General features: G+C 34.7%; 1 protein-coding gene across 1 annotated transcript; it reads right to left on the bottom strand.

The window, feature by feature from the left end:
• Positions 1-9130: 9130 nt before the first annotated feature.
• On the bottom strand, positions 9131-10252 carry LOC127079395 (uncharacterized). Its single transcript, XM_051019776.1, has one exon. It carries the CDS (start codon positions 10250-10252, stop codon positions 9131-9133), a length of 1122 nt encoding a protein of 373 aa, XP_050875733.1.
• Positions 10253-12373: the final 2121 nt, after the last annotated feature.

Here is a 12373-nt window from a genome sequence, read left to right as displayed (position 1 = left end):
ATGTAGGTTTGAGCTCCTTATATAGCAAAGTAACTTTGGGCATTTCTCTGTGGATAATATCTTTGAATTCGTCCAGAATTAATGCAGAATATGTTGGATATTTGATTTGCTCCTTGAATATCCCCAATAAGATATGATTTATTTTAATTTAAATTCAAATTTAAATCTTCTTTTAAATCCGAATTAAACTTTATCCAATTGTCAAACAAATCACCTAATCATATTGTTAAATCAATAACAATAAAATCATTAATAAATCTTATATAGAACTTACTCCAAAACGCAACATTCTGGCACATATTTGTCGCATCTCGAAAAATACGATTCCTCGTGATGGTCGCGGAAAATATTTAGTTCGAACAGAGTCGCCATCGAACTTTATTTATCCCAATGAAGGGATAGGAAAATATCGATAAAACCTTTGAAAGATGGAATAGTGGTCATCGCAACCATATTCGGGTTCGGGAGTGGATTACGTAAGGGGAAGGTATTAGCACCCCTTACGTTCGTTGTACTCAACGGGAACCTTTTAGTTCTAATGTGTGTTTCGAGTGTTAATTTATGTTTGTTTGTTATCTTTAGGTTATAAAATTATTAAAAATAGAAATGGATGAGAACCTCAGAAAGGGAAAGGGGAGGTTTTTTATTAGTGTGCTCGTGAAGATACAGCAATCTCCTGCCTACGTATCCTTATGGTGTAATAAGGAAGTCAGAGCATTCGTAGTTCGGGGAACTACGGTTGGTTGGTGTTTTTAATGAACAACTGTTTAGGTCGCATCCTAAAGGCTAAACATTGGCTTGTCTGCTCTCGGCGGAGGCTTAAGCATTAGTTTGTTTTGCGCATCAGAAAGGATTAAATAGTGTTATTTTTTAAAAGAGTTTTGATCACACGAGGGTGACAAGTTGAATTAATGTGTTAGGTGTTTTGTTTGATTGGTTATGATCGCACGAGGGCGAGAAAAGATAGGTTTGATGTGTTGAGATATTTTTGGTTGGATGACGATTACTCGGATAGTCGAGTAAGACAACTTGTATCCTAATAACCGAGAAAGGGAATAGAAGACTCTAAACCACTCTCTGTTTCATCTGAGTATTTACGAAAATAAGGTTGTATATGGTTGAGGTATTTTAGAATGAACGAAAAGTACTTGAACGATTGAGTAAAACAACTCATATCCAAGCATTTGAGGAGAGGAATCGAAGGCTCAAGACCATCTCCCTTTTCATATAATTTATTATGAAAATGATTTGATTAAGTTGTATTTGCGGAAAAATGTCAATTGTTCGACCGACCGAGTAAGAAAACTCGTATTCGTCCAATTGAGGAGTGAAGTTGAAAACTCAAAGTCGACTCCCTTTTCATTTAGCTTATTTTGATTTAATCGGGGTTTTTCAATTGAGTTTGAGAGAAAATACTCGACGTTGGATTGAGATTTCAGATTTGTGTTTCGAATGAAGTGAATTTATTTAGTCTATTGCTCTTCTACTCGATAAAAATCGAATAGGTCCCATTGTAAGAAAGCCCAAGAGTAAGCTATGTGAGGTTGATGGCGATGCTTAAAAAGCGATCGACTTACAAGGGTGTTTTGAATTGATTTGGAAAAGGCGCACTCGATACTGACAGAGGTTTGTATTTACATGTGCATGTGAATTGAATTATGAAAATGGTCTCAAAATGAGATTGCTTATGAATTTTAGCTTATGCAACGTGAATGCAAAATAACCAACAAGAAAATAAAGAGTCTCATTGTAAGGTAGCCCAAGAGAAAGCCTTTTGTGTGCTAAAGTGACCTATGCTAAACAAAGGATAATGGTCTTACAAACATGTCCCCCTAAGGTGGTTCCATGATGTCATTCTTATAATATGCATGTAAGTTACGGGTGAGAATCTAAGTGTTTACAAAGTATCATAGAGAGTAATGAAAAGGCTTCCAAGCAAAGGTCCTAAGATGAAATCCTCTAAGTCCAAGTTAATTAAGAGTGGAGTGAATATTTTTGGTCTTTATCATTTTATCATGTTTTTGTTATTTTTAATGTATGATGACAATAAAATAAATAACAAGTAAATAAACATGCATGATGAGTTTGTACAATGATGATGATAATGAGTACTTGAATGTAAATTACAAGGTAATGACATAAAAGTAAATCACAAGATAAAGAATGACAATATCACAATAATAATGGTTAGTGAATGTAAATGAACAATAAAATAAATTACAAGGAAGTAAAGTGCAATAATATAAACGTTAGTAGTTAGTAGTTAGTAGAATAACAATAAGCAAATGGATTAGCAAATTAATATAAAGAATATGGTTTCATCTATGCATCAAATGACTCAAATATGGGTGAAATAGAGGCAATCTATCAATGCCTCAAAGTATCATGAATGATCTATTGATCAACCATTAATAGGTTTGAAGTATTGAAGATTTAATCAACTCTAAACAACCATGGTCATGATCTAATAGAACCCATCAACCAAATAAATATAACAACAAGTCGACAATAAATATTAAATGATAACAAGAAATAATGCAAAGGAAATGGTTTCATCTATGTATCAAATGACCCAAACATGGCTGAAATAGAGGCAACCTATCAATGCCTCAAAGTATCATGAAGGATCTATTGATCAATCATTAATAGGTTTGAAACATTGAAGGTTTTATCAACTCTAAACAACCATGGCCATGATCTAATAGATCTCATCAACCAATAAATATAAATGATAACAAGAAACAAAGTTTGATTGAAAATGGTGGATAAAAAGTAGTAAGAGCAAAAAATCCCCAAAAGGGTGTAAACCAACAAAAAAACACTTGTCTCAAAGTTGACTAAAATCTCTCTCAAAACACAACCCAAGAGTAAAAACTCATTTTCAAACATAAAACAAAACCAAAAAATGTTAAGGAGTTTGAGTCCAAAATATTACCAAGAGTGTGGTGTCAAAACTAGGTTATTATTGTGTTTGGGTTTGAGAATGAAGCAAAAAGCTTGGAAGAGGGTGGCTACGGTTGTTGTGGTAGAAAAATAGAAGGGAATAAAGTTGTATGTTTACAAGCTTGCTATTGTTTTGGTTGTGTGGGGATTGTGGATTTTTTCATGGTGGTTGGGTGGTTCAAAGAGGAAAAGAGAGTTTGGGTGAATTAGGATTTAGGTTGAAAAGAGGGAGCTTGAATGTGATTTGGACAGAGGTTTTGTGGCTTTCAAGCTTGAAAAATGAGTGAGGATAGTGCTCTATTTATAGGGGAAGCAAAGGGGTTGAAGTGGGTGAACTAAAAGGTCCTTTGTGTAAAAAATAGAGTTATTTCTGCTGTCTGCGCAGGTGTAATCGGTTACCCTGATTAGGGTAATCGATTACACAGTCCCAAAATGGCCAAAAAAACAGTTTTTGGTTTGGGTAATCGGTTACCCAGATTTTTTTATTTTTTTTGAAATAATGAATGTATGCATGTGCAGTATGGTCATGGATCATATGAAAATTGTATCAGGGTAGGGATAAAATTGGGGTATGACACTATTGCACAAGGCCCAGATGTTGTACTAACATGTTGGAGCATCACACCTAGCATGTGTCCTTTCTGCAGCTTCATACATCTTTATCAAGTTAGACCAACCTTGAATACTTGGACACTTCTCCAAGTTCTTGTTTTGCTAAAATGTATCCAATCCAAAGGGTTAATCCAATAGGAACAACAATCTCCCCCTTTGGAAAATTATGGAAAAACAACTCCTCAAGATGTCATACCCCAATTTTTCCATACCATGTATTCAACTTCATATGGCTAATGCTTTCAATTCATCTGTGTAGTCCTCTTAATATTCATTTCCCAACCATTCATCAGTATCATTGGTTCAAAGGGTTCATGAATTCAACTGGATGTTTCAACACTTGTATATGGAGGATTTAATCAAAGGATTTATTGGTTCTCATTGGTTACTTATAATACAAGATATCCCAAAAGTTGTTATGGATTGGGGTTTCTTGTTGTATGCATTTATGGAACAAATTTTTGGATTATTGCTTGGAAAGTAAGCTATTGTGTTACAGTAGACAATTTTGTCAAACTCCACCTTTTAGAGATTGACTGCTGACTTAATCATTTGGGACTTTTGTTATTCAAGTTGTATTATGATGCATTTTGGCGCATCTTTGAAAAAAGAAGAAATTAAGGACATTCACACAAGAGTTGACTTTTGGTCAACAAAATCAACCATGGAAGGTTAACTTTTTGTTGACCAAATCATATTAAGTGGTTTATTAATATTTCTTTTTGATTCATTATAAGTCTAATTGGATTAAAGGCATTGCATAGAAAAAGGAATTCAAATTTCAAATTAGAAAGTGGAGGAAAATTTGTTCATTACTTAAAGAATAAGTTACAAGGTCAACTATCAACCATAGTTTGATCAATAGTTGACTTTTGGTCAAATAGTTGACCAAAGTCAAACCTATAACCCTAGACATATCCTTCTTCATCTTCATGTCCATAATGATCCTCCCTTTCACCACTACTCATGGCCATTGCTTCATGTTGCCTTCAAGTGTAACCAAGTATACTTCTTGTCCATGTATGACCAAGCTTGTGCCACAAACCATGACTTCACACCAAGTTTATGCCATGCCAAAACTCCCTTCTAGCAGACCTGCACACAACCAAACGAATGGCATAAACATACATCAACACCATGTGAAGTTGTGCTCAATTCATCATCATACATAAAAAACAAGAGCAATGCAAAACTCAAAAACAAAGGCAATGCAAACTTCATGACCAAACAAACCATGGCATAAACAACATATCATAGCAAGCAAAACTTGAATAAAATAAAAACTATTACTGCATCATTGGGCCTGCATACAATCCAAACAACATCAGCATCATGACAGTTCTACATAACAATCCACATCACAACATACATATTCAAAACATACATTATGCACTCTAGTTAAAACATATAGCATAGTATTCAAATTGCATCAACATCAAAAGAGCTCAAGCATACACTCATGTCACAATCCAAAATAAGAAATGCAAGTCAAAACACATATGCATCCATATCACCCCATGATAGTCCACCAAATCATAGCACAATCCAAATTATGTTCAATCCAAACCAAAAAAAAAAAACAATGCATCAAATGTCATCCAAACATACCAATTCAACATACATTATCAATCCATATTCCAACACATCATAGGATCATAATACCACACATGACACATAACATACACATTGCCAATCAACATAGAAGACATACATATTATGCAACTTTCAAATTCTGTTAACCTATATTAACTTGTTCACTAACAATTAACTAACATAAAACCCTAACTGACATGATAGTTTGACAATCCATTCAACTCATATGCAATCATCCAAACATGCAATACATACATGACAATGAAATCATAATTCAATCATCACATACATCACCACAACCATGCATACATAACCAATTTAATCTTCATTTCTAACCAACTTTAAACACCTCAGTTCAAAAAAACTAATTGTTATGACAGAATTTTACCTCCAATTCAATTTCAAACTAACCAACTACTTCAAGTTAGTTGCAAACTAACTTACACTTTAAACTCTAACTTCCATTAGTTGAAAATTAATAGTTCACAAACTAACTTTTGACCCTAATTGTCAACTTCAATTAATTAACTAACCTAACTACCTCCAAACCTATTACCTACCCTAATCAGTTGACCCATTGCCCTAACTAACTACCCATGTTAGTTATGCATATTTCCCACTAAAATCAATTTAAAATCTTAACTGATCTCAAATTCCCTCAAACTAACACACTCCTAACTGAGATTCCACACTAAATTCAGTACAAAATAAATACAAATCACTTAAAATCTCACACTCAAACTAAACCAAATTCTAACCAACTTTTTAACAATCCTCAACCCTTGGTTAATTCTTCCCATGGATCACCATCTAAGGGCTAAGACCCTCTCATTCCTAACTGTTTGTAACTAACTTTTCCCTCTCAAACTTCATTAACCATCATCTATATAAACCCCAATCCCTTACTTAATTAACAAGTCACATTCACCCTATCAAAACTCTACCTAATTCTCATCCCTAACCTCTAAAACTCACTCTAAAGCTCTCAATCCACCATTGATTAGAGATTCACATTGAAGCTCTGAGTCAATTGAGCTAAGCATCCATCAACATATACCAAATGTTCATCATTGATGCAAATTCAACCTAGCCTCCTAAAACTCATCACTTTAATATCAATACTATCTTAATTCTATAACAACAACACAATAACCAGAAGTTCAAGGAAAAATCAAAGAGGAAGAAGGAAGAAGAAGGAATTTGAATCAAAAAGCAAAGGATTAAAACTTATACCTGGGAATCAAGAATCTATGGTTTTCTTCATCATCTTCTTCAACTCCTCCTTTGACCAGAATAATCCTCAGCATTATAAGTAAGTATGATTCTTCATATTTCTTGCAAAATGTTGTTACCCTGTTGTAAAGCTTAAGTTGTTGAACCAAAACCCAAGGTTTTGCTCTGGATTCATGAATGTGCACTATTTAATTTTGGTTGAAGGAATTTTTAAGGTTTAGAATTTGGGTCAGATATAGGGTATTTGGTTAGGTTTTAAGAAGGTTAGAGGTTAGGGATAGAGAGAGGATGAGCAGAGGAGTAGTTTGGTGGTGGTTCAGTTGTGTTCTGGGCTTCGCCACCGCCAAAGGAAATTTCTGATGCGGCAGAGCAATTTCAAGTGAGCTTTAGAGGATAAGATAGAGAGAGGGGGGGGGGATGGAGTCAGACTGAGTGAGTGAATGGGATTCATCTCCTTTTCCCTCTTTCTAAGTTCTCTTATGGGCTTCAGTCCAGGCCCATTTTGGCCCTTTTCTTCACACACATCCTTGCATTACTGGTACACCCTCATCTGAAACCAACATCAACAAGGAAAATTGATCTTGGGCTTAACCACATGGGCCCTGCGCCCCTTTTGCCCCATCTCACTCCCTCTTTATTTTTCTTACCACTTGGCAGAGCATAAGTTTACTTATTTATTTTTCTTGGCAAATTCTTTTTTAAAATCTTTTTTTAATACATCAAAATCATTTCAATCATCATTAGGTTTAGCCATTAGGGTAATTAGGATTGGATCTCCTAAATTAGAATTAATTTTTACATGTGATTATATTATATTCAATTAGGGAATAAGGTTAATATCATTAAGCTTTGTTTTTCTCTTTTCCTTTATCTATTAGTTCCCAATTCATGATTTCTTGCTTGATTCTTTTTAATGGGATGCCATATAATCTCTTGCATATTCCCGTAGGTTTTATTCAATTAATTGATTTGATTAATTACAATCCCTTATTCTAAAACCCTAAAAGATAGGACAATTAATGTATGACAACATCAAGCTTCATTCCCCATCTTTGGTATCATATCTCATTCTTTCAATCATATATCTCTCTTTGTCCATTCAAGGCTAAAACAATTTTTGCAAATAAACTTGATCCAGTGTCAAGTATAAACCATAAAACACTTAAAAAAATATTATGCAAATTGTGTGCCACGAGCCTCAAAAATTGGAGAAGAATGGGAGGGAGCATTCATATCCTTATTATGAATACCTTTGGATACGGGACGTATGGCCCAGTTGTTCCAAGTATTCACCTTCATTCATAGACTTTAGTGTAATTCAAATCAATGCAACTTTCAACATTCGTCTTCAGACTAAAATCAATCACAACCAACATCAAAATCATTTCACAATATTTCTCTCTCACTCCTTGGTTTAAACACCACCTCCTTTGGTTAAAACACCACCTCCTTGGTTCAAACACCACTTCTACAATTTTTGTCCTTGGTTAAAACACCATTCTTTCAATTTCAGTTCTTGGTTAAGACACCTCTTTCAATTTTTGTTCTTGGTTAAAACACCACTTTCAATTTCAATTCTTGGTTCAAACACCTCTTTCAATTTCAGTTCTTGATTAAGACATCACTTTTAATTTCAGTTCTTGGTTCAAACACCACTTTCAATTTCAATTCTTGGTTAAGACACTACTTTTAATTTCAGTTCTTGGTACAGACACCAGTTTAAATTTCAGTTATTGGTTCAGACACCACTTTTAATTTCCATTCTTGGTTCAGACACCACCCTTATAATTCTTTCAGACACCAAAGCAATTTCTCTTTCATAAAAAGAACAGTTACAATTCATTCCTTAACAGTCTAACTAACAACTTAGAGCATCTGAACCAGGATTGAACAGCTAACGTCAAACATATTTAGGAGACGATTATAACATTGTTCCCTAAAATCAACCAACAAATACTTATTTTCTACCCCCACGAACTACGGGGCTCTGATTTTTTCATTGTACTGTGAGAATACGTAGGCACGGGATTTCAAAATCTTGGCGAACACATTAATTAAAAACTTATTTTACCCTTAATTAAAACTAATTGCAAGTAACCTTTAGATAATAACACCCATATGCATAAACAACAATTAAAATGGTTCCCATTGAGTACAACAGGTGTAAGGGGTGTTAATACTTTCCCCTTGCATAACTGGTTTCCTTACCTTTTTCTCTTCCCTTTGTGTTTTATTGATATTTTCCATTTCTCTTAGAATAAATAAAATTCAATGATGAATCTGTTTTACTTCGAGTGTACGATGCGCTCGAGCAATTTTTGCAGTGCGACACAAGATAGATAGCCTTCTACTAACATATGGACCAGAGCTCTTGGTCATCCTGATGTTTGGAGAATTTTTCCTTTCAAATAATATGTAATCAAAGGTCATGGGGATGGTGATGTAAAATTACTCCTGTGATCATGCAGGGGAAAGCAATAGGGAGCTTGACAACAAAGGAGTCTACGTGTTTCATAGTTTGATCAAAAATATATTCCCCAAAGTTTATTTTGACTTTGGTCCTAATTCGATAAATTAATTTAGCCAATCCAGCAGTTATGTTAGAGTTGTGGTTGGTGGGAGTCCAATTGAAGGCACCAATCTTGTTTAGCACCGCATATTTCACACTCAGTTTAGCAGTTGAGAGAAGATACTTTCTTTTCCATTCTTTGACTTGATTTACAGTGATGACTTGTATAATTTTTTCCAATTAGGGGACTTCATCGGTTCCAGTCAACTCACTTCTTCCTAGAGATTCATTGATGACTTCTAGGGAGAACTTTACACGATGTATACGAACATACACTTTTCTGAAATCTTCAGTCCCTTCCTTATTGCACTCAGGAGAAATATTAACAATGAACTCCATAATCAGCTTCTCATAGCATGATCTAATGTTATACACGGTCTTTATTAAACTATATTCCCTGAGGAGTTTAAGAATTTCACCCTCTATTGTATCCTTACTCAGCTCCCTTTCAACAGTAATCCTTCTTTGACAAACCAATTTCCATTTTTTGGCATTCCTTTCAGTATAAAAGGACATGTTGTCAAGAGGAGCGTCAGGAATGTTAGCATAAATTTTCTTTCCACCTATATTTTTCTTAGTGGAGGGAACGATATCTAGAATATATGCTTCATCATCATACTCAGATTCACTAAAGACAACTAGTTTCCTCTTGAGAGTCTTCTTAGGAGTATTTTTTGTCGTACTATTCTTTGCTTTAAATATCTTGGCATTCTTTTTAGATTCATTCATAGAAGTTTCTCTTGTAATAACCTTATCTTTCTTCTTCTCTCTGATCTTTGAGGAAATAGTCATTGCGATCATAGGACCTTCATCTGATTCTATTTCTTCTTCATCATCCTTTATTTTTTTATTGGTATCATCACGAATCCTCTTGATTATTTGAGAAATTGGAATGTCGTCACCAACTACATTCTGATTGTTTTCTTTCCTTTTCCTTCCTTGATCTTCATCAACTTTTCCTTGAGGTGTTATTATGGGTTCAACATTTTTTCCAACATGTATATCAGCTTGCATGCTAAATATGCAATTAGATTCCACAGCCTGAGTAGTTTTAGTTATATCCTTGTTGTCTTTTCCTATAATTCTATCAGATGATTTGTTTTTAGAAAGGCTTATAGGATTGGAGACCTTCTTTTTCTTTGAGGTAGTTGCCTTAGCTTTGATTATAGAGCTATCTTCTGGAATAATCATTTTGAGAGGTACAACATCGTTAATCACCTTCCCATCATCAGTATTGTTTTTGAATCCTGAAACCCTAGATTTCTTTGAGGAGGGGTTTTGTTTCAATTTGACACTACACATTTTTACTCCATGAATGTTTGTGATAGGAGTGGGTTCAGAAGACTTGGTGTTTTCTATTATCACTTTGATTTGAAAGGTATGCAAGAAGAAGTTATGTTTAGGAAAAATGAGAGGAAATGGTGTTTCCAAATGAGAGGGAACATAGAAGTTTTGAAAATACCAACTAATGAAATAGCGCCTTTTTTGTAGAGTGGTAATGATCTCAGAAGGGAGAAAATTTACCTTTTCCCATTTTCTAAGAAGAAATTTTTTCACCCGCAAAAATGATTTGAGTTCCCTTTATCCTTTTGATTTCTATTTTTCTACGAGGCTGATCACTTTCTCTATTGCCTGACTTACCTGACACTCATGTACGTGACTGCGTGTATCAATAACCTTTCTTTCCACATGTTGAGCAAGATGGTCTAGAATCGTGCCAGGCATTCTTACTTTATAGCACATGTCATTTTCTTCATTCTCATGATTCTTTTTCTCACCCTTAGATGTCTTATAAGAGATAGATTCTAATCTACACGTATAGTAGTTGTCTTTGGATCTTGACCCATTTATCAACTCTTCATGTTCTTTGTTGGTGATGACACATTATCCTTTGTTGAAACTTACTTTACACCCTTGATCACATAATTGACTAATACTTATCAGGTTCGCAGTCAAGCCTTCTACTAGTAACACATCATTAAGCCAAGGAGATCATGGCAATACCCTTGATCCTTCCTTTATTTCCATCTCCAAATGTTACATACCATGTGAGAAAGGTTTTACTTCTTCAAGGAATGACTCTTCACCTGTCATATGCTTCGAACAACCACTATCAAGAGCCCATTCATCCATTGGACATTTTCCATCATAAGTTAGACCTATGAGGTCTTTGACTTCAACCTTGGGTTTCCATACTCTCTAAGTCTTCTTATCCTTTTTTTTGTATTGGTTGTCTGTAGGGTTGAGGATAACCATGCAATCTGAAGCAATAGTTTCTTATGTTCTCATATCTTCCACAATGATGACATCTTCTATTAGAGTTCATGTTCTTCCCTTTATAGGAATAAACATGCTTTGTCGGTTTCTTGGTCATCTGGTCTAATATCTGGAACTCACTTTTTTTCTTAGGAGGGACAAACTTCTTTGGCTGAGTTTTATCCTTCTTGTTCATGGAACTAGATTCAAACCCTATTCCCTTCATGTTTCTGTACATTTTCTCAACCTCCAATATTTCATCTAACATGTCAGACCCATTGTTCAACATATGAATAGGCTTTAACATATTGTCTAATTGGGATTTTAACCATGTGTTTTCTTCTTTCAGATATGAAATGTTTGAACTTTTCTTCTCTTTTTCCAGAAGTAGACTACTTATGGTCTTCACCAGTGTCTCTTCTCTCAATCAGATTCCTTCCATTTAGTAAGTAATTCTTTGAAGAATTCGGTAATCTCTTCTCTATTCAAAACTTATACATCATACCCACTGCTAGAATCATATTTTCCAGTGAAAACATTCACCTTTTTTATCCTTCTCCTTTTCTTTCATCTTCATATTCTAACCAAGCGACAGACAACCCCTTCTTTTGATTCTTCTAAAATGTATGACATGTTCTAAATTGTCTATAACCTTCACATTCAAAGCACTGAGTACCCTTACCACTATTGGGTTCTTAGTTGGTGAAGTGGCACATCAACTTAAGATAGAAGGGTCTACAGAGTTGTAGATTGGGTACTTCAAAAAGGTCGTTCTCATTGCAGTTCTTTGGAGTTGCTGGATGGAGAAGATGTTACATGTTCATGTCTTAGAGAATCTAAGTTTTGTTTAACATGTAGCTTGAAGCTCAAGTTTCACTTGGAAGGTCAGCATATCTTTGGGAGAAGTCTGATAAACTTGGAGAGGTCAAAAAGTGGCATTTGACTTTTTCATATGAGGATTCATGAAGGAGGTAATCAACCAGTGGCATTTGGTCCATCTCAGAAGTGAGTTCTAAGAATCAAGATAATCAACATATGGCAGCTGATTATTCTTGAGGAAAGTCTGAGACAAATTACTTTTGAGCAGAAAAGTAGTAAGTTGAAGACAAAAGGAGGTGTTTTCTATTCATCTCTTGGAGCTTGTGGTAGAAGTTCTGAGCTATCTAT

The sequence above is a fragment of the Lathyrus oleraceus genome, chromosome 5 (genome assembly GCF_024323335.1).
Source record: "Lathyrus oleraceus cultivar Zhongwan6 chromosome 5, CAAS_Psat_ZW6_1.0, whole genome shotgun sequence".
Classification (NCBI taxonomy): Eukaryota; Viridiplantae; Streptophyta; class Magnoliopsida; order Fabales; family Fabaceae; genus Lathyrus; species Lathyrus oleraceus.
This window is presented reverse-complemented; position numbering and strand designations above follow the sequence as displayed.